Source organism: Choristoneura fumiferana, chromosome 18 (genome assembly GCF_025370935.1).
Source record: "Choristoneura fumiferana chromosome 18, NRCan_CFum_1, whole genome shotgun sequence".
Lineage (NCBI taxonomy): Eukaryota > Metazoa > Arthropoda > Insecta > Lepidoptera > Tortricidae > Choristoneura > Choristoneura fumiferana.
In genome coordinates, this window is record NC_133489.1 from 21,836,071 (window position 1) to 21,860,013 (window position 23,943).

At 40.2% G+C, this 23,943-nt stretch overlaps 1 protein-coding gene across 5 annotated transcripts; it reads left to right on the forward strand.

Annotated features, from left to right (window-relative positions):
- The first annotated feature begins 6,194 nt into the window (after window positions 1-6,194).
- Window positions 6,195-22,489, forward strand: LOC141437930 (uncharacterized). Of its 5 annotated transcripts, none has more exons than XM_074101522.1 (6): window positions 6,195-6,365; window positions 8,518-8,661; window positions 15,166-15,261; window positions 19,841-19,951; window positions 20,154-20,271; window positions 22,336-22,489. In XM_074101522.1, exons 1-5 carry the CDS (start codon window positions 6,321-6,323, stop codon window positions 20,262-20,264), a joined length of 507 nt encoding a protein of 168 aa, XP_073957623.1. In that variant the 5' UTR covers window positions 6,195-6,320; the 3' UTR covers window positions 20,265-20,271; window positions 22,336-22,489. The 5 variants fall into 5 exon arrangements, with proteins under 5 accessions (XP_073957623.1, XP_073957624.1, XP_073957626.1 ...); XM_074101523.1 differs by having other exon boundaries at window positions 8,534-8,661; XM_074101525.1 differs by having other exon boundaries at window positions 6,331-6,420; window positions 8,534-8,661.
- Window positions 22,490-23,943: the final 1,454 nt, after the last annotated feature.

The window sequence follows — 23,943 nt, forward strand, 5'->3', positions numbered from 1 at the left end:
ATAAATCCTGAAATATTTAGTTTTAGAGTTTGCGAAATGAAACAGGTTGCCAAACGTTACGTTGCGAAAAGGCAGTACTCGACTTATAGTACACACCAACACACCCACTAAGATTACTCTTAGTGTAAAATACAATTGAAAAGTGAATTATGAAGCCATTCGTGCTATTTTCAACGTCCAGTAATTTTGTGCTGGCTAAAGATAGAACCCTGAATTTTCACGTAATATTAGTAGGAAAACACTTCAACTCGCGAAGCTCGCTGAAGTCGCAGCTGAATACGAGCTAGTATTCGATCAGTAATAAAAAATAAGTCAGGATCCTCGCTAGCCCGCACTTGTGGAAGTTATAATAGGTTTTGTTGAGTTCGTATTTCGAGTATCAATACTAGACACGCGAGAGAGAAGTTTAAAAAACATGGCGGACGAGAGACGGACTCGCGAATCGAAGGGCTCCGTGTACCTTAAATAAGTTTGCAAATGTCGTTCGCAACTTGAAACAAAAGTTCGGTTTTCTTTTTCTGTCATTTGAATCTTCAGGAATACGAAGAAAACCGATGAGTCCTGAGCAACGTTAATTTTCTATTATAGATGTAGTGTAAGAAACCACAATCCCAAAAAAATACGATGTAAATTAAGTGTCAAGTCTCGATTGAGATGATAGCTTTATAAATAGTAGTGAAATCTCATTAAGGAAGTCCTGCAGGGCTACTACGAAACTCGAAATTCGAAGATCGTGTCGTGCGGTCCCTCTGACACCTTATACTACTTAATACGAGAGCGAGAGGGACGGTACGATACGAACTTCGAGTTTCGAGTTTCGTAGTAGCCCTGCTGGCTATTCCCCGAAAATATTTTTTCTCCATGATGCATTCCCCAACTGTTTCATTGGACGAAAACAAAAAAAAAGAATAAATGTAAATTATTTGTATTACACTACATTGTATGAATAAAACTATATTTAATCAAGGAATGCCATAAACAATTATATTTATTAGTATTTTCGCTTTTCTACTGAAATTTCGGTGGCCCTTATTTTCTTTTGGGTAGTAATTTAGTACGAAATACTTTTTGCATTTGTAAGTATTAGTAGGTTAGTAGGATTATATTATGCTCCATCGTAAGCAGCTTTATTTAGTACGCGATTATGGTTTATAGTAACAGAACATTGACAGGTATATGCCTTTTCGATAGACAATCCGAAGAGTGAGAGCAGTGTAAGCGACACGAGCTACAGATGTGCAAGTTGCGGAAAGTTTCCGAAAAGTTGGAAAAGTTCTCGGAAATTTCTGGAAATTTTCACAAGTAATATTGGAAATTTAAATTTAAGAAACGGAAAGTTTCAATCCCCATACAAAATTGAGAGAAGTTTCCGAAATTTTCCTATATGAATTATGCCGCAATTTTGGAAAGTTTCCTCTGGCACATCAGTGCACGAGAATCATCTTGTAATGGTGGCCATACACTATCCTTCCTATCTCCTATACTTACCTTCTCTCGTGCGATATGGAACCCTAAAAGTTCGCAGTGTTATTTACTGTTGTGAAGCTAAGAAATAAAATTATGGAGTAGGCGTGAATGTAGTAAACCGTTAACTACTTAATTTTGTTGAGATAACGCGAAGTTCTTAGCTTTTTTTTATTTTTTTATTCGACTGATGGCAAACGAGCAAATGGGTCTCCTGACGGTACGAGTAAGAGATCATTACCACCGCCCATAAACATCTGCAATACCCCTAGAGGCCTAAGATGGGATACCTCAAGTGCCAGTAATTTCACCGGCTGTCTTACTCACCACGCCGAAACACAACAGAGCAAGCACTGCTGCTTCACGGCAGGGTTAGCGAACAAGATGGCTGTATAATTTTTGCGAAGTCCGTCCAAAAAACTTAACGAGGCCCGATGGTTTCCGTGTCAGGCTTGGTGTTAGGATAGTGAGGACCGTTTGGTCTTTTTGTCATCCGTGGTTGTAGAGGGTCGCGAGTTCGAGGTCTGGCTAAGATCTCTGAGCTTTCGAAATTAACTTTGCACGAAAAATAAATAAGTACCGACACAAATAACACTTAAGTACAAATAATGTAAAAAAAAAACATTTATACTATCTAACATCCAAAACTAAAACTATATATAAACTAAACTAATATTACAAAATAAAAATGTCATCCAAATTTTCTGCCTCAGGCATTGACCCCAAGACACTGGCAGCATTAAGTACCTCTCTGAACTGTTATTCCTAATCTTTGCGAGAGGTAAGTGCCAGCCCTGGGGTCGCCTGAGGCCAAAACCAGAAGAGTAGATAAGTTAAGATAAAAATATGAAAACGGTTTTTGTATTGCTCACCCATACTTAATATTATAAATGCGAAAGTGTGTTTGTATGTTTGTCCGTCTTTGACGCCGTAACGGAGCGACGGATCGACGTGATTTTTGGCATAGAGATAGTTTATGGGCCCGAGAGTGACATAGGCTACTTTTTATCCCGGAAAAATGCACAGTTCCCGAGGGAACAGCGCGCGATAACCGAATACCACGCGGGCGGAGCCGCGGGCAAAAGCTAGTAAAAGAAATAATTTTAGAAAGTGGTATGTCATTTCCCTTTCCAACTAATTTGGAACTTAGGCTAGTTGATTTGATTCCCGGTGGTCTAGTTGGTAAATTAGTATTCTATGATGCCTCTGGCGCGTAAAGTCACAGAATATCCAAGCTCAAAATCTTGTCCGACAATATGAAAATCTTTTTAATTTTTTCCGCACCTGCGAGGCAATTTGATGATGGGTGTGTGAAATTCCCGGTCCGCATTCGGCGTGCGTCGGAACTATAGCATAAGCCCTCTCATTCAAATGCCGCATTTACATTAGCGTACGACTCGCGAGACAAGGCGCGAGGCGAGCTGCGAGGTAAGTGTGCCCAGACGCGCGCGCCTCGCCTCGCCCCTCGCTGCGCTCGCGTCCGGAGCGGTTTTCGGCACGAGTCAAGGGACCTCGCGACGAACACGAGCCTGATGTTTACATTCGCGATTGAACGTTGTGCCACGCGGGTTGTAAGCTCAAAGACAACTGAACTCGCCACGAGAGTGTAAACAGGAAGCTAATTTACCATCGATCAGGCGCGATCGCGATATATGACACGTCCTTTTGGCCCTAGAAATAGAGTCGTATCAGATATTTATGCACGCTTGTAGTGTCAGATATTGGTGCTGGTGACTGTACGTCGTTATCGCGTAAACTGTGTTGACATATCACTGGGTAGTTACCGCCAAACGACTATTAGGATTCGACTGGAATAGTCAAACAGTTAATAATTGCTGTTGAATTTAGCATGCAAATTGTTAATAATAAAATTAGCCTAACCTAGTCAAATTTAAACTAACGTAATTTAACCCTTAAATTGGCAGTGGGCCACACGAGTCCCATCATTCAAGACTATCTTTTGGTATTTTTATTTAATATACAAGCCGTGGTGGCAGAATGGTTTGACCTATGGCCTCTCAAGCAGAGGATCGTGGGTTCAAACCCCGGCTCGCACCTCTGAGTTTTTCGAAATTCATGTGCGGAATTACATTTGAAATTTACCACGAGCTTTACGGTGAAGGAAAACATCGTGAAGAAACCTGCACAACCTGCGGAAGCAATTCAATGGTGTGTGTGAAGTTCCCAATCCGCACTGGGCCCGCTTGGGAACTACTGCCCAAGCCCTCTCATTCTGAGGGGAGGCCTGTGCCCTGCAGTGAGACGTATATAGGCTGGGATGAGAGGCGCGAGGCGAGGCGCGAGGCGAGAGTGTAAATCACGCATAAGAGGATATTGGTTGAAGAGGTGCGATGAGATATCCTTGCGTGCCTTGCAAAGCACAAAAAGTCACTAAAACGCCTATCCCTTTGTTTAAAGCACTGCATTGAAATAGGTACGAAGAAAACCAACGCAAAGGGAAGTAAAGGGAAGTAAAAATTGCGCCGTACAATCGCGACACATACAGTAAATATTTAGGATACAGACATTTCGTATAAAGCCGGAACGCCGCGTGCGTACCTAACAATTTGTGACAACTTGAAAAAGTATAATACTCACGTAGATGTAGGCACACAGGGGAATAAACCAGCAGTAGAGGAACGTTAATTATGGAGCTGGTAGAGAGAGAGAGAGAGGGAAAATTAGCTGGAGGATTTGCGTCGCTCCCCGCGGTAACTCGACATACGCTACGGTATAGACATCGTATATTGTCGAAAAACTTCGTATTCAACTAGCTTATCAACATCAATACAAAGTTATCCGATGAAATGCGATGGAAAAACAATATTCAATACATCTGTATGCCAGCGTAAGCAAACCTGCACAATAAAAACGCGGAGGTAGACTGGTTACAATTTTAGTCCAATTTCTAACCCTGGTCTTCATCTCGTTTTGGCTACGCGATGGAGATACGATACACTGAAACGATACAAAAGTGGACCCATTCTTAGACAATTATTATAACTCCTAACAGTACTTAAGCTCTCGTGAGCCATATTTGATTAATACTAAATTAAATTCAACCGTCGGCGCTCACCTATTAAAAAGATTTTCTGAAAATATCGAAACAAGTTGGCCCGTTCCTGACTTATAATCGTGAATAAAACCGCTTAATTCTGGAATTTTATTAATCACTAGCTGTTACCCGCGACTCCATCCGTGTAGAATTCGGTTTTCACTATCCCGCGGGAACTATGCAATGTTCCGGGATAAAAACTATCCTATGTCCTGCCCCGATACTCAATCTATTTATATACCGAATTTTATTCATATGGGTTCAGCGGTTTGAACGTGATGAGGTAACAAACAAACAGACTTACAAACTTTCGCACTATCATCTAGATTCTAGGATGTCTCACGTCACGAGAGCTTAAGTAAAAGCATCTGTCTGTCTTCTGTTCCTTTATCGAGTCTGCGCCCGCCATCACCGGAACACAGGCTGTATGACACAGAAAATAAACCAAGAATATCCCACTGATTTATGAGGAAGACGTGGCTCAGCGGCCATTAAAAATTATCTGCTTTTTAAATGCTCGCGTTTCATGAAAGCAGGCGCAGAGTTTAATTCAAGCTTAATCAACAACATTGCGAGGTTTACTTAAAGTTAGCAATGCCTTTCCAGTGCATCGTGACTTCTGTTAATTTTGCTATTACTGGCGTTGACAGTCGGGACCCATTACTCGGAATTTTTGAGCAGAGCTAGTCACAATTTTGAATGGATCCTGACTGTTAAATTATATAAGCTACTTAACAGAATTTTAGACTACTATAATCCTTTATAGTTATTTTTTTTTTTAAGACAGTCGGGTTTTTAACTTTTTAATCTTCTTCTTCTTCTTCTTCTTCTCAGCCTTCCTGTACCATATTCTTGGTGTAGGCCTCCTTCAACCTCTTCCACTCCGATCTATTTTGGGCATTTAGAGTCCAGTTGCTGCCCGCCACCTCTTTTATATTATTATCATCTTTCCATCTCATTTGCGGTCTGCCCACTGTTCTTTTTCGTTCCCATGGTCTCCAATCCAGAACAACTCTACACCACCAATCGATTTTTCGGGCAATATGTCCCGCCCATTGCCACTTGAGCTTCGCTATCCTTCTACCAATCTTTAATTCTTACTTTTAATTTTAATTCTTTTTAATCTTACAGGATTTAATTTTAATACTGCGTGGAGTTGTACCGAAACGTACGGCATACAAGTCATGGCTTAGTTTAGTTTTAATTTGTCAACGCGAAGGCTTGAGGGAGAAATTTAATCTGCCGCTTGAATGTTGGCAGAATGAAACGGAACCTTTGCCCATTCGTTTTAAAATCTTTGAGCGTGAAGTCTGAAAGGAATGTTTATTTAGAGTGCAATATCTCATCTCGGCCTCCATACATCCCACTGCTGGGCACAGGCATCCAAAACGTGAACACTTTAAGCTGTTGTTTCCACGCGGACCGGTCGGATCGGGAACTTCACACGTACCAGAGGCCGTATATTGTCTACGGTCTCAGGTGCATCTCGATTTCATAACGATTCACGCGTTTTCGAGAGCGACTGAGGCCAGAGACCATCCAGAGACCATATATGTCGCCTATTTCCACCATACGCACACTGCACAGAATAAAATTTTTTTTTAGAAAGAAAAAAGGAAAAAAGATAACATTTAAATGTCCGAACTCCTTTAGAAAATGTAAGCAACCTGGCCACTAGTAATCAACTAAAAAAACCAACACGTCAAAACCTCCACAACAGTAAAATGATATTTTTATAGAAAAAATCAAACAAAATACATAAAAATTGATCTCAAACGGATATACTATATTTTAACAGAAAATGGACGACAACTATCTGAAATGCTTCCAGATATTTACAGAAATGGTAAATTTTTAATGGAATCAATTTTGTTGTGTATTAAATATGATCCCTAAGCCATGTAAGTAAAGTTGCTAGTTGAACGTAGAAATATTGTAGTAAGCACCTTTTATTTCTACTATATGTAACAGACATTATTGACATTGATATATCAAAAACAATCATAACCAAAGTGAAATCAAATGTCATTGTTCGTATTATTGTGAGAATATTTTCCAAATTTACTTCAAAATTAAATAAGTGTAACTACAAATAATGTAATGCATGTGGTTTAAATGTGAATTGTGGTTGGTTTCTAACACACTTATACACTTCTTCAGCTGGAAAAATATGCAAGTTGAAGTGGCAATGGGCGGGCCACATCGCTCGAAGAACAGATAACCGTTGGGGGAGAAAAGTCCTCGAGTGGCGACCACGAACCGGAAGACGAAGCGTTGGCAGGCCTCCCACCAGGTGGACTGACGATATCGTGAGAGTTGCGGGAAACCGGTGGACGCAAGTGGCGAGTTGTCGGGAATGGGGAGGCCTTTGTTCAGCAGTGGACGTCTTCCGGCTGATGATGATGATGATACACTTTTAAAGCCGAGTTTAGTTTTGCAAGAAAAATGGTGCAAGTTAGTATTACATTATTACATTGCGAGGTCGTAAGGCAACGACTTTGAAGTGTTCAATCGAGAGCAGCAATTGCTACTTGCTTGCTTAATTGTTTGCGTCGCAACTGCGCTTTAGTGTGGTGTTGACATAAGTAAACCCGTGGGGCTCAACACCCTTTTTTTTTTGGGTGACATTCTTGCCCGGCCCGGATAATATCGACCCTGCGTTTCGTGTACGTACACACCTATACAAACTGACATGAGCTTCTATGGGCGTGTACACGAAAAACAGGGTCGGTATTTCCATGTCAGTATTATCCGGGCGGGAAAAGAGTGTCACCCTTTTTTTATCATCAGAACGACTGACTGACAAAGGATTGACACCACGGGGGATCGAGCTGACAGCTTCTTGCATAACGTCTCAGCATTGCTAGAAATGCTGCCAGCATCTTTGGATCCATACCGGGAACTAGTTTTAGTTTAATGTTTTTCTTCATTGTTTCATCAACATTCTAATTAATTTCTAACAGTTATTATTATTAGCCTTTTTTGTCCCACTGCTGAGCAAAGGCCTCCCCCCAATACATCCACTGCTCTCTGTCCCCTTCATACAAGGGCCAGTCCTTCAAGAAGTAGTCCAGTTCATCCCGCCATCGCCGTCTAGGTCTGCCAGGTCGCCTTCTCGAGTTGGTGGGCATCCACTCGGTGTTATCTTGGCCCACAACTCACCCGGCATGCGGCAAACGTGGCCAGCCCAGTCCCACTTCAGCTTACACGCCGTTCGACCTGCATCAGTGATTTGAGTCATGGAGTGCAGAGCGGTGTTCCGGATTCGATCCACGATATTATTACTATAACTATTAATAATTATAGTAATAATAGCAAAATTTTTAAACTTACGTCATATCATCAGTATTGGGTATAATTTATAATTCAAAAGGCATAATTTAAAAAAACAAATTTATTTTGCATTAATGTTATGTAAGAGTGGGCAAGCAGAAGGAACTCCAGCACTGCTATGTGGAAGGCAAAGGGAAACAACTACACGATATCTTAAGAAAGTCGTCATGAAGTCACTAATACTCCTCATCCGGCAACTACGACCACACTGTCAAGAAAGCTGTTAGAAAAGAGAAAAAGAGAGATTTATAATATATACCTAGTGCTATCTATGAAGACGCGTGATTTTGTCAAAATTAGACATTAAAAACATTGTAATAAGAACCACGCGTCATCGTGAATTACTCTACCTATATTTAGGATTGTATCTTCTTTACAATGTTTTGCAGATCATATTGTTTACTTCTTGTAAACCACGTTTGTAAAACACAGCCAGCGTCGGCTCTAGCGCTTGATCAAGGCCTCAAGGCAGACCTAGATTGTCTACTGCGCCTCTCAAAAGGCGCCATTATTATTTCTGAAAACTGGAAAATGGCGCCCCTTGCAATCAGGTGCCTAGAGCGAGTGCTTCTCTTGCTCTACCTTAGGGTCGGCGCTGAGCACAGCTTGTAGAACCTGTGGTCTCTTACCTCCCGTCAGAGCGTTCGAGTGTACGTTATGTTAAGTACATTTTGCTTTCAGAACGACGATCACTGAATAGGAGGTTGTTCCCGTCTCTTTTCTACGCCACGGAGGTTGTCGACACCGTGGCGAAGATGTACGAAGACGTGGACCCTCATCGGTGGCAGAGGCACCTGCTTGGACACACTGTATGTAAAAAAATGTAGATGGACCTTAAAATGGACGAAAACATCGAGAGCAGAAAGTTTGAATTTGGAACTTTGTTGGGACTTAGAGCGTTATCATATCACACTGGCAATTTTTGGGTGACTTTGGAAGTGAAGCGAGCGCGCAATAAGTTTACCGCAAGCGTGCAGCGAGTTAGTTGCGTATAACATTCAGGATGCCATATTACCTATTGTATCTCGATATGCTAACAGTCAAGGAAGAAATCGCTTCTTATGGGGATAAATACAAAGGAAGACTACAAAAGCATCCAAACCTACTTGCGGGGCAACTAACAATACCAGAGCTTACTCGTCGTCTAAAAAAGAGACGAGATATCTTTGATCATGATGGTCAGATCAAAACATAGACTGGCCACAAAAATATAAAGGGTTGTTCTCCACTGGGAGTATCTCCCTACTCATACGCCACTGACATGACATCTGCTTATAGCCATTAGGGCTGATCGCATGATTTTATAAAAAAAAAAATAACCATCTATTGTATACTCGCCACGCGAAATCGTTGCTCGCTTCACTTTCAACTCGCCCACAAATCGCACAAGAAGGCCCCGATTTTTGTTTTTTTAGGGCTCCGTACCTCAAAAGGAAAAAACGGAACTCTTATAGGATCACTTTTTGTCCGTCTGTCTGTCTGTCTGTAAATACCCTTTTTTTCGAGAACGCGTAGAGGTATCAAGCTGAAATTTATATCAAATACTGAAGTCTACTGTCCCTTCGAGCTGTGAAAAAATCAAACTTCTAAGCTAACGCAATCAAAAGATGCAGCCGTTTATGCTGCAAATTTCAGCAAATTTTCGAAACTCGCAAGGGAATCAAAACCTACAGGGTACCCACTGTGAACTCAGAATCTTGACATTTGGTATGAAGGTAGCTATTATAACACAACCATCTAGAAAAGTCTGAAAGTCTTGATTTCTGTCTGTCTGTAAATGTCAATGACCAATATAATCTGACCCCACACTGCGTGCATTTTGCTTAAGAGTAGGGCTCTGCATAAACTAGATACGTAACTACTAGAGACGCAAAGTGGGGGTGCTTTTTTTTTCTCATCCAACCCTATAGTGTGGGGTAACGTTGGATAGGTCTTTTAAAACCATTACGAGTTTGATAAGACAATTTTTCGATTCAGTGATTTGTTTGCGAAATATTCAACTTTAAAGTGCAAAAGTTTCATTAAAATCGAGCGTCCCCCCCCCTCTAAAATCTAAACCGGTGGGTGGAAAAATTTGAAAAAATTCAGGGTGGTATTAAGTATATCAAACTTTCAAAGAAAACTAACGGCTAAGTTTGCTTGAGAATAATTAGTAGTTTTACTCTTAAATAGCAGCCTAAGGTATAAAATATACCTAAACTTGGAAGATTCCGTATAAAATACGAAATCCTTAGAAAAATATTATTTATTTTTTTCGTAATGGCTACGGAACCCTATTTTGGGCGTGTCCGACACGCTCTTGGCCGGTTTTTTTTTTTTTAATTTCAAACTACATTCTCATTGTATTATTGTTCAGATATTTTTCAGTATCTAGACACTTCCGATATTTGCAATAGCGAAGGAACACAGTATGAACCAACAGTGGAACAATCTAGCCGTGCTTTACAGTTCTAGCATCGTAAATACCTAGGTTTATTTGTTTCGCTGCTCTATACGGAAAAGTGTATTTACCGTTCAATTACAACCGGGCTTCGGAGTCTTTCTATTCAGTTTTACTTATTTCCTATTCCAAGATATGATGTTTATTTTAAAATACATTGAATTTAAAAATGTTCTTGAAATATTCCGAGAGCTGATTATCTATATCAATATGATAAAGAGGTAAAGTTGGTGAGTTTGTGAGGTTGTAGGGGGTAATCTCTGGATCTACTGATTCAATTTAGATGAAATTTGGTATACAGATAGTTTTTATCCCGGAAAATAGCATAGTTCCGGCGGGATAGCGATAAACGAACTGATGATGTTGATGATGATGAACTGATTTTCACTGTATACCACCACTGACTGGCGTACTAACTCTGCTTGCATGCATTATTGCTTGCATGCTTGATTGCATGCTTGCTTGCACTTTTTTGCACATTCGGAAGTATGCTTGCTTGATCTGTTGTTTGCATGCTTGCTTGCACTTTCTTGCACATTCGGAAGTATGCTTGCTTGATTTGTTGTTTGCATGCATGCTTGCCTTCTGGCCTACACGCTTGCTTACATGCTTGCCTGTATGCTTGCTTGCATGCTTGAATGCATGCATGCTTGCACTATTTCTTGCAAAATTACATGCTCACTTGCAAGCTTGCTTAGATGGTTACTTGTATGCTTGCTTGCTTGCATACTTGCTTGCTTGTTTGCATGCTTGCTTGCATGCTTGCTTGCATGCTTGCTTACATGCTCACTGCTTGGTTGATTGCTTGCTTCTTTTAAATGTTTATGGTTCACGCAAGCGAAGCCGCGGGTAAAAGCTAGTAAATAGATAAGTTCGTATGTGACGCTCGTTAGAACATTGTCGCTGTCAAAAAAATCTTGATAAAGGCAGCAGAGGCCCCCTATGACAAGTGTCTACTTAGTGTCACATACAAATTTGTATGTATGTACGTAAATACTTTATTGTACATTAAACACAAAAATAATACAAAAATGAAACAACAAAATAAAAAGAGTAAGGTGACCCGGGGCTATTGTAACAGGGGGGATATTGTATCTGAGCCGTCTGATGGCGTCCTTACCACGCCATGTTCGCCATGTTCATGTGTGTTGTGTGAAGACAGTCTTTTGCCGAACACAACGTAAAATGGCCGAGAACATGGCGTGGTAAGGACGCCATCAGACGGCTCAGGTACAATATCCCCGCTACAATAGCCCCGAGTCACCTCACAAAGGCCAACTTATCCCTAAAAGGGATCTTTTCAACCACTTGTCAAGGCATGACTGTATGTACGTTATCTAAGATTTGTATAAACGAAATAGATTTCGAATATTGTACAGGTGACCAAGGTTTTCAGGAAGTTGATTGGGAGCTCCTTGGTCTAGGAACTAAGCGCGTATAGCAGCAGGAGATATTGTATCCCAACCAGACCGTAGGTACAGTCGAACAATTTGATTCCTGACCTACCGTAGAACGTTCTCACAGTAAGTGATTCTGTTTCTTTGGCTAGTTGAAGTATAATTTTGATAGTGTTTTATGCGGCGATTAACCTTAACAGTGAACAGTGATCACAAAATTCTATATTGCTCTCGTGTCTGACATTTTTTAATGCGCAAATTGTCTCCACGTGGTTTCTGGAATTTTACTATCAAGTTGCAAAAACTACAACCACCGTACAACGTCCCTCTCAAAGAGAGTTTACTTTGGCACTGGCGAAATTAATTAAGATAGAAAAGCCATATGTTAAAAGAGAAGAAGAAGAAGAATTCCGTCGTCAAGCAATGCGATGTCACTATGACATTTGCTACAAAAAGGTTCCACAGCGGGTCATGACATGACTCCATTGGTTTGATGGCACTTGCCCGTCTGTCACCGCTTTTACGCTTTGCGCAAGCAAAACCACAGGCAACGGCTACTTTTATGCTTAATGCTTTGTTTTGGTTGGGGTAACAAATAACAAGAGCGTAGCCATTACGACAAAATTAAGTAATATATTTCTAAGGATTTCGTATTTTATACGGAATCTTCCCAGTTTAGGTATATTTTATACCTTAGGCTGCTATTTACTCGTAAACTACTAATAATGCGCAAGCAAACTTAGTTGTTATAGTTTTGCTTGTAAGTTTGATATACTTTCTACCATTGTGAATTTTTTCAAATTTTTCCACCCACCGGTTTAGATTTTAGGGGGGGGGGGGGGACGCTCGATTTTAATGAAAATTTTCACTTTAAAGTTGAATATTTTGCAAACAAATCATTGAATCGAAAAATCGTTATAGCAACCCCCTAATGATTTTAAAAAACCTATCCAACAATACCCCACACAACAAGAAATTGGATGTTTGGATTGGATGTTGTTTGGATGAAAAAAAAATCACCCTCACTTTACGTCTATGGGAGGTAGGTACAGTCACCAGCACCAATATCTGACACAACAAGCGTGCATAAATATCTGATACTACTCTATTTCTAGGGTCACAAGGACGTGTCAGATATTTTTGCACGCTCCGCTGTGGCAGATATTAATGCTGGTGACTGTACACTAAAAAAATGTATTTTTGAAATTTTTATTGTACCATTTTGTCGGCTTACTTTACACACAAAACTACAGCTTTCTAGCATTGATAGTCCCTGAGCAAAGCCGCGGACGGACGGACGGACAGACAGACAGACACAGACAGACAGACATGGCGAAACTATAAGGGTTCCGCTTTTGCCATTTTGGCTCCGGAATCCTAAAAATGAGCAAGTGCGGGTAGTTTGAGATACGAGTTCCGGTACTTTTTTTGATCAAGTGCGGGTAGTTCGAAGGACTCGCGCTGCTCGGCATGACACCCTACACTTCAGTCTACTCGTGACCACGGCCACTGTAATGTGGTTGAAACGTCGAGGTAAATATTACTCGTGTGTTTTAGCGTGATAAGTCCCGTTTGTGGTATTTTGACTATGAACGGCTACGTATTCAGTAAATCACGCTAATCTAGTTAACCTGCACGAGTAATAACGTCGAGGCTTGTTTGCACAACATTTAATTGAATTCCGTCAATTACCTTTGTTTGTTGCGAATCTTTCAGTATTTGCACGTATTTTCCACATAATCAAATGTATCAGGGAGCGATTCACATTAATACAGTACCCGACCAAATATTGCACATCGGTCTTTGGAAAGAGACTCCGCTAATTACGGCTTCGTAGAGCGTTGTCACGCACTACTTATGTGATATTTCTCAGTCGTTGTACTTACAATAGACAATAGATTAAATTAATAATAATTATGTATGTATTCGTAGATGTATTGCTGTTACGTTTAAATTTTCTGATCTACTTTTGATGCACCACCTGTTGTAAACTAGTCCTTCCTTCTTTCTGTAAAAAAGGTTGCCTGGAAGAGATCGCTCTTAAGCGATAAGGCCGCCTATTGCTCACCTTGTAATTTTTTTTTCTCTGTGTATCTGTTTTCTATATCGCTTACTATTGCTGGTGTACAATAAAGAGTCTTTGTATTGTATTGTATTGTAGAGTACGGACGCATTTAGATGAAAATAAAGAGCTATTGAAACCCCCACATCTTTAAATTGTACGATGGCATCTTTAAGAAAAAGAGGGAACTATTCTTTTTCTAGTAGTTGCAACAGCTCTCTATACATAGATATCCGAAGTCTACATGTCATTTATTTAATAAGATGCAATATTTATTTGATATAAAGTCACTTAATAAATACGATGATTGATGGACGGTGCCCAGTGTTCGGAAATCGTCGTGAACAGCTAATTGTCTCGAAAATACAAACTGAAACATCGATGCACAGAAAAACCAGAAAAAGAGACCAGCGCTGGGAATCGAACCCAGGTCCTCAGCATTCCGTGATGCGTGCCAAACCCCTACACTACCACTGGACAGGAGTACAGACACGAATTTCTCCTATGCACCACATATCTCAGCTTGTTTGTTTCTTTTTTAGTCACTTAAGCAGCGACCCTAGCGACATGTATGTTTCAACCAGGGGTTCGATTCTCAGCGCTGGTCTCTTTTTCTGGTTTTTCTGTGCATCTATGTTTCAGTTTGTATTTTCGATATGGATTTTACGGGATGACCGTAAAAGTAACAAAATTTGGAGTGGAAATAAAAAATACACAAAGACTCCAAAAACTATCTTAAGCCAAGGTCTTGTTCAGAAGACCGATGTTCAATCTTTATCGCCGGGTACTCTACCCGTACATATATATGATAATAATATAATATCTTGGGACAAATTACACACATTGACCTAGCCCCCAAACTAGGAAAAGCTTGTACAGTCACCAGCACCAATATCTGACACAAAAAGCGTGCGAAAATATCTGATACGACTCTATTTCTAGGGCCGGAAGGACGTGTCAGATATTTTTGCACTCTCCGCTGTGCAGATATTAATGCTGGTGACTGTACTATGAGTGCTAGAAAACGGATAGACCTAAAACTGGAACATTCGTATTCATCATACAAATATTTGCCCATCACGGGGATCGAAACAATTTAGACTGCAAAGTTGAAAGCTCAAGGACGACCGAGCTTTGCCCGGCACTTGACCTTTAATTTGGCACGTCAACCTCTTCGCTATCTCGCTCTGTCGCAAAATGTATGATTCGCGTCGCTTATTACAGCGCGTAATGAGTTTTCAGTCTTGTCAAACGCGTGGCCTACCGAGCTAGCGGACGTAGCGGCCATATTGCCATTTTGTTCTGAAGTGTGTCGCTTTCGCTTGGGTGTTTGCTTGTTGTTTTATGTTTTTATACAGTAGTTTGAATGCAAATGTGAGTACAGCCAGCTAAAAAATGTTTCTATTGGTTACAGTTCAGCGTGTCTACTCCAGTAGAAAGCAGTTTGGAGGGCAGAAAGACTGCTTTACAGGCTTTTGGATCCTGGCTGCGTGCGCATGAAGAAGCCCAGGTGGGTGCCATTTTTCATGCTATACTATCATGACATGATATACATACAAGGACTCTCTGACCTTGGGGCTTTTAATTCATACATCATACAGTGTATTTCATCTCCATAATTATTTAATTCTAATCATTGTTCAGTTAAATAAAACCAAGTGTCGTTTATTAACACGTCGGCTGCCCATTATACTTCACCTTTTTTCTTTTTTTGCCACGTCAATAATTAAATTATTGGCAAAGGCAATAGGCCTATACAGACGTGCATATTATTCTCTTTTTTCTTTTATTTATATATTTTGTGTAGTTAAGGTATATTTTTATGTTGTAAATTACTAGTTTTGTGTATTGTAAAAAAATTGTTTTAGTTGTCGAGTTCACTGTTGTTGTATTCTTTTAACTCTAAAATGGTTCCAACGGAAGACCAGCGTCGGCCGCAAGGTTGACATCATGCTGAGTTGGGACCATTTCGTGACAAAATTTATTTCCTTTTTTTTTTCTTTTATTTGTAAAAAATGCCACGAATAAATGTTTTTCTTTCTTTCTTTATTTCTTTCTAAAGTATTGCTCTCACGTCCTATAGTTAGCGATCTCACTGGTGATCTTTAGCGTCGGTATTACTGATGTATTCATAAAAGCCCCTAAAAAATCCCAAAAACCGTCCCTGAACAATTAGATTGTTATCCCACCTGTGATGCACATGGGAGCAAATGTGTTAACCCGTCACGCGTCCTACAGACTACATTACGAGTAGTCCCTAACTTTTTTGTGCGGAAAATGTCCTAAAAACTACTGTATTTTCTCTAGGGAAATGTCCTAGAGACTACTGCAAAAAAAAGCTTAAGCTTAAACTTAAAGTTAAAGCACGCAGCACGGATTGCTGAGGACCTGGGTTCGATTCCCAGCGCTGGTCTCTTTTTCTGGTTTTTCTGTGCATCCATGTCTCAGTTTGTATTTTCGATATGAGTGATATTGTGTTAACGCTTAAATTGACAAAATTTAAAAAAAGTTCATGATTCAAACCTCGTCGTTACATTATAATTATAATCCAAAAAATTCTACATTAAATAAAAAATACCAAAAGATAGTCTTGAATGATGGGACTTGTGTGGCCCACTGTCAATTTAAAGGTTAAATTACGTTAGTTTAAATTTGACTAAGTTAGGCTAATTTTATTATTAACAATTTGCATGCTAAATTCAACAGCAATTAGTAACTGTTTGACTATTCCAGTCGAATCTATAGTCGTTTGGCGGTAACTACCCAGTGATATGTCAACACAGTTTACGCGATAACGACGTACAGTCACCAGCACCAATATCTGACACTACAAGCGTGCATAAATATCTGATACGACTCTATTTCTAGGGCCGTAAGGACGTGTCAGATATTTTTGCACGCTCCGCCGTGGCAGATGTTAATGCTGGTGACTGTACCTACGCATACGCATTCTGACTAATCTGTTTACTGTGTTGACGTCCCACGCCTTCTGACTTCTGACGGCAATAAGGGGTGAATATTAAAAGCGAAAAGTTTAATTTAGAAGGTGCGAGAAATATTGTGCAAGTTTTATTACAAGGCTGGGCCGCTCTTGGATGAATTTATAACAGTGATCAATCATCGATGTAAACTTTCGTACTAGTTTGCCAAGTTTCGTCATAATTTAGCAATCCATTAAATATTTGCCGTTATTATTTTATTTAGTAACTCCTGGGCAAAACCCTGCCCTTTTTAACCCCCGACACAAAAAGAGGGTTGTTATAAGTTTGACAGGTATGTGTGTCTGTGTGTCTGTCTGTCTGTGGCACCGTAGCTCTTAGACATGACCAGCTCAGTTCTCACTGGGACTGACCTTCATCCTACTAATATTATAAATGCGAAAGTTTGTGTGTGTGTGTGTGTGTGTGTGTGTGTGTGTGTGTGTGTGTGTGTGTGTGTGTGTGTGTGCGTGCGTGTGCGTGTGTGTTTGTGTGTGTGTGTGTGTGTGTATGTTTGTTACTCTTTCACCTTAAAACGGCTGGACGGATTTAAATGAAATTTGGTATTTAGATAGCTGGACATCTGGAATAACACATAGGCTACTTTTTATCCCGATATTCCCACGAGACAGGGATAAAATCTTGAAATTTAAATCGCTGGGTTTAGAGTTGAAATTTTGGACAGTTGTTCTTAACATAGCCTCAATGAAGACCACGATATAAATTTTAGGAATTCTCAGGGGAATATTATAGAATCCCGGAATTTCTATTGTACCAGTTCGAATAGTTTACGCGTGCGAAGCCGCGGGTAAACTCTAGATAGTAAACCATCATCCCAGCCTATATACGTCCCACTGCTGGGCACAGGCCTCTTCTCAGAATGAGAGTGCTAGGGCCGTAGTTCCCACGCGAGCCCAGTGCGGATTGGGAACTTCACACACACCATTGAATTGCTTCGCAGGTTGTGCAAGTTTCCTCACGATGTTTTCCTTCACCGTAAAGCTCGTAGTAAATTTCAAATGTAATTCCGCACATGAATTTCGAAAAAACACGGAGGTGCGAGCCGGTGTTTGAACCCACGATCCTCTGCTTCAGAGGCGATAGGTCAAGCCACTAGGCCACCACGGCTTCTATTCTTTATCTTTTTTCAATTTATATCAAGCTTAATATTTTTATCACTTTCTTTAAAGTCTAGATTAGCTTAAACGTAACTTTATCGGGCAGATAGAGTTGGCGTTGTCATCAGTAAGTTAAAATCTCAATTTGCATGGTGACACGAACATCGCAAACATTCCGCTAGAGGCGCTGTTCGTGTTTGCATACAAAGTGAGACTTAAACGCAAACGCTATCGAAACTTATTTTGTAACCGAAAACTTACACTAAGGGCACAGCATCACTTGAAAGACGTCCATTGTTGAACAAAAAGCCTCCCCCTTAGAACTATAGCGATAGCTCGCCTCTTAATTGCCAATCGATGTCAGTCGTTGTCGTCATTCAACCTGATGAGAGGCTTGCCAACTCTTCGTCTTCCGGTACATGGTCACCATTCGAGGACCTTTCTACCCTAAAGGTTATCAATCTGTTCTTGGTCGATGTAGCCCACCCATTGCCACTTCAACTTGTATATTATTCTTCGAGTTAAAACTTTGTACTTACATGTGATTTGCGACTTCGATTTGGATAAAAATTTGCAGTTATGTAGAGTGAACGATACTGAGTCGTAATAACAGTCTCTCAAAATGTCCCAATTGGTTTGTACGGAAATTTCCTTTTTTGTTACCAAAACTCTATGGATTTGCGATAGCAAAAAAGGAACTTTCCATACAAAATAATTGGGACATTTCGGGAGACTATGTTATTTAAACTCAGTATCGTTTACTCTATCTACCAGCAAATTTTTACCCAAATCGGAGTCGCAAATCAAATGTACAAACTTTTTTAGAAATGCTCAAATAACACCAAAATGTCGCGTTTAAATAAATAATTTTTCTTTCTCTCAAACGTTGTTGCCAAGAGTGCATCAATCCAAAACTGTGCAGCGTGTTTTTCAGCCAGTATTTCAAAAGAGTATTCACATCTCATACCTTTTTGATTGCTTTTTTTCCCTACAGGTTTTCATTTTACTGGCTTTTTATTTTTGCTGGCTTGTTTAGTTTTATTAGTAGTTTGTCGCCGCTGTAACTTTTTTCATTTCCGTGTCACTGCATCTGCCATCAAAGGATTTCATCATACTGTACTGGATAGTTTGTTTGCTTGTTTTATGTTGCCTTTGATAAGTAAGAACCGTACTCGGGCAGTAATTAGTAGCTGAAATCGTGTATCTCTCAACTGTGTTGGAGTTAGTAAACTTACTGTAGCTTGAGCCCTTAGAGCTAAACAATTTACACTGGGCGGAGCGCGTCGAGTTTGCCTAGATTATTTTTGGTGCCTCTGAAATGGAATTTTAATCCGGGCCAATCTTTTGAACGCTTGAATAAAACGCAATCTTTAGTAAAGCAACTGTTCCATGTATGCACGGATTATTGGTCTTTGAATTCGATTTTCAGCGACTTCTTATTGTTGTCCTAGCTAACTATAGTTGCCTGCGATTCTGCCCGCGTAGAATTCGTTTATCGCTATCCTGCAGAAAAACAAACATACAAACTTACATACACACATATACACACACACATTACGCCTGTATTCCTAAATGGGGTAGGCTGAGCACACGAAACGTTACCGCTTCGGAGCCACTTTTAGCAATTATAGGTTTTAAGTTTGACAAAAACGGTACAATAGTGACAAGTTGCTAGCCTGTCGCCTGCGGTATACTAAACCTTTGTCCTTTGTCGCCTCTTACGACACCCGCAGAAGAAATGAAGGGGTGTAAACTTACCTGTAACCTGATGGTGGTAGGTCCAGATGAGGCCGAAGATTTGACTGATAAAGTACTTAACGCATTCACTGCCACCGACGCATATATGCGTTTTCAGAACTTAGTCCAGTGCCGCTGTCATAACTATTCATAAATTTTGAACGCACATGTGCGTCAGTGGCACCTGTGGAAGTCAGATGTCAGTGAATGCGCTAAATGGAGGGCAATGAATATTCTTGTATTTTTTATATTCCAGGTGATGTTAGCCAGTATCCTCGTGGTAGTTGGTATGTGGTGGCTCGTGCGTACGCTTCTGTCCCTGGTAATCAACCTCATCTGTCCGCTGATGGTCGTCGTGATGGCTGTGGTGAGATGTTTCTTCTATCCGTCGAGGAAAACAAGGCTAACGGCTACGGAACCCTATATTGGGCGTGTCCGACACGCTCTTGGCCGGTTTTTTATTTTTAAATTGTATATTCGGCTAAGTGCTGTAAGTATGTTATTTAAAACTTTTTGCGAATAGTGTGAATGCATGTTTATTTATCTTTCTTTCTTTCTTTTTTTTGTAGGTTTGCGTGCCTCAGCTAAGGGAGCCTCTAATGGGACAGAACTATCCAGCTCTCGCGAATCTTTTGAAGAGTATACTGCTGAAGTTGGCGGAAAACATCAAAACCTCATGATAATAAAGTAAGCATTATTTAGTGATATTTTTTTATTTTCAACGCTGAATACTCATATTAGCCTAATAACCCATCCTAAAGCCCCGTTTAGACCCGCAAGAAAAATGGTGCAAGTTGCATTACATTGCGGCGCTCGATTGACCACTACAAACTCGTTGGCTTTACGGCCTCGCAATGTAATGCAACTTGCAAGTCTAAACTCGGCTATAGGCTGCGTTTCCACCAAAGATGTGCGAGGATGTGTTGCGAGGAATGTGTGTTTCATGAACCAATAGGAAAGCTTCATTTCATCCCTAACTAGAAACCGATGTAAGATACTTGTTACAAAATGGCTACAAAAGTTGGATTACACCGTTACAGAAAAGGTATTAATGACGATTTCTTAGCCATCAAATATTATGCTGGACAAATTATTTTTAAACTTACCTTATTGCTATTCAATTTAGTTTTGTATACACCCACTTACCCCCCCCCCCCCCCTCACCCACACACACACACACACACACACACACACACCACACACACACACATCTTACACACATTAGTTTTTATTTAATTTTTCGTTATTTTAAAATTAGGTTTTGAAAATAACATTTCGATAATATTAGCACCTCAATGTATATTAACATACCTACAGCATGATAACACCAGACATCTGAAGGTCGGAGACCTGGTGACCTAACACACAGGGCCCTCCTAGTTCGAGCACCAGTCTCCTCCTCTTTGTCTTGTGATTTTATTGGGACTGTTATTTGTAATTACCTACTTGGTGGTGGAGAAAACAATAATCGATTATTATTGTTATTATTATTTACCTTGCCTCGCACAGCACATCTCTGGTGAAACAGCTGAGCGGAGCGAGGCTAGGTAAATGACGCGTTTCTATTAATTTATGAAAAACACATTTTCCTGGCGACACATCCCTGCACATTTCTGGTGCGAGCGCATGGTTTGGCGCGGGCGCTTCGTATTGTTTCAATAGGTTTCAATAGAGCAGACTCATGAAACTACCGTGAGACTCACTCATATTAAATGATATTTTAACGGATAATTCACGCCTTAAACCGAGTTTAGCTCGACATGTTTCGGGCTATTTCGTAGCCCTTCTTCTCAGGAGCACGCGACTCGGCGGCAGCCGCAACACTCACACTACGCGCCACCGCTCTGCTCGCGCGACAACTCGGTTTAAGACGTGAGTTATCCGTTACAATATCAATTTTAATAAGAGCAGACTCGCCTCACGCAGTGCTGCCTGTAAACATGATACGAGTACAGTACATCGACATCTATGTACCTTACGGCACTAGACTGGCTGTTTGGAACAAAACGCGCGTCGCTCAATCATCAATATTTGCTTTGACACAACCCTGTCACGGACGTCAACAGACTACCTATAGAGAACTGTTCACAAACCGCGCTGTCAACTTTTTTGTGCGCCGTTTTGATGAGATACATGCAGTCTAGTACATAGATGTCAATGCCTTAGTGTAAGTTTTCGGTTACAAAATACGTCTCGATCGCATCCGCGTTAGAAGCTCAATTTGTGTGGAAACACGAATAGCGCCTCTAGCGGAACGTTTGCGATGTTCGTGTTACCATACAAATTGAGATTTTAACGCGAACGCGATCGAGACGTATTTTGTAACCGAAAACTTACACTAAGGGTACTGCACGCCGCATGGGCGCCTCAAGCGCCCGCGCTGCACCTGCCTGACTTATACTTGGTTTGGATAGTATTTATTAACTAAATGTACCTAAAGAAAAAACGTCAATTGGCCATAACCCATAATAAACCATCTAAATATTTACATTTCTGTATTGAAATACACTGGTTTCTAGTTTGTATTACAATGATAGATAAGTAAAATGTTTAAAAACCCTTGAATGTACCAAATCTGACAGCTGAAGTTTGTTTACATTTAGTTAAATACCTATACAAACCAAGTATAGTGAAAGCCCTGGATGATAAGGATCGACTTAAAATTCGGTATACGACGCGTGACGTAGGTTATTTATTACAGTGCAAACAATGCAAGTGTTGTCACCAAAAACACATTTTATTATTTTACAGGATCCGGAAATGAGACATTTGGTAACGCCTGCGTTCAGCACAGCTTTATGTCATTGAATTAAAGCAATAAGTAATTAAAAATTGTAATTAGCAAACTGTGGATCGTGAAAATGTAAAATTAAATTGAAAATGTAATAAATATTTGACAATAAAATATTGTCTTTTTATATTTATATATAAATGACGTTAAACTATTTTTTTCATTCTTAGCCCCCCTCCCTACTAGACACGCTTTATCATTATCATCATCATCCCAGTGCATAATAGTGTACACGTCTCTCTTTTATGATTTCAATTCGGGTTTTGTTCCGCGTACCTTGATCTTAGAATAGCTCGATATTTCGGCACAGTTGCATGCGCCATGATCACGAGACGACATTATCGATCGATCGATCGTCGTCTCGTGATCATGACGCATGCAACTGTGCCGAAATATAGAGCTTCTCTAAGATCAAGGTACGCGGAACAAAACCCGAATTTAAGTCATAAAATTCGTAATGACCGCGGCACTCTAAAACATTGTGTTAAATATATACGCTTGTTATACGTCTCTCTGTTGGGTACATCCTCCCAGAATAAGAGGGCTTGGGCCATATTTTCCACGCGGGACCAGCGTGATTTATGAACTTCACACAATTTATAACGATTGAAACACTAGTAAAACCACCCAGCTGATAAAAAGAGGCTGCGATGCTTTTGTAATATACCTATTCTAATATACGTTTTATGGATAAAACCCTGCAATGTAGAGTAGAAATTACATTTTAAAGGCCAAGATCCATATCGCTACCTCATCAAAATATATGTTACATTTTTGATTAGCACCATTCAGCTGATTTAGGGTTGTAACAAAGGCGTTCTTAGTGGAAGCGGAGATTAACGTGGGCGAAAATGGAGATGGAATATTCATTAATTAATGTGTTTATTTTGGTCGGAGATCTTAAAATCAATGCGAACAATCGATCTAGCTTACTTCTGGAAAATCTTTATTTAGCCTGAGAAAACTCAATCGCCCAGGTACTTAAGGTCAAAAATATTTTCAGTTTCGGGTGCAAATAACTAGTTTCTGTTGGACATTATTGTATAATACACTATATTATGGTCATGACGATGCTTCCGAATATTATGGTCATTGACGATCTTTCAATCATGTCAAAACACAACACCTGCTTTAATATTGTCAAATGTTGACAGATGGGAGGCGTATAACGCTGCGGTTTTCATGACGGCCGGAATGACGCCTTACGGCCTAAACATCGTAAACTGAGATAGTGGAGAGACCTTGTTACTGCCTTTAACAGTAGCCTGTAAGGGCGGCTTCAGATCAGCGTTTATTCTGCTCATATACCATCGACATCTATGTATAGTGACTGCATGTTTCTTACATTAAAACGGCGCCAAAAATTGGTTCACGGCGCGGTTGTGTGAACCACGTCAGGTAGCAGGCAAGGGTGCAAAAAAAGATTGTGGAATATTAACCTTACGATGCTATGCATAAGTTCATTATCTCTCTTGACTTTAAGTGGTAGTTGGTGACTTTGTTCTTGTCGCCACGGTTTCACTAAGTTTGTTGACGTCCGTGACAGGGGTTGCGTCAAAGTAATAATT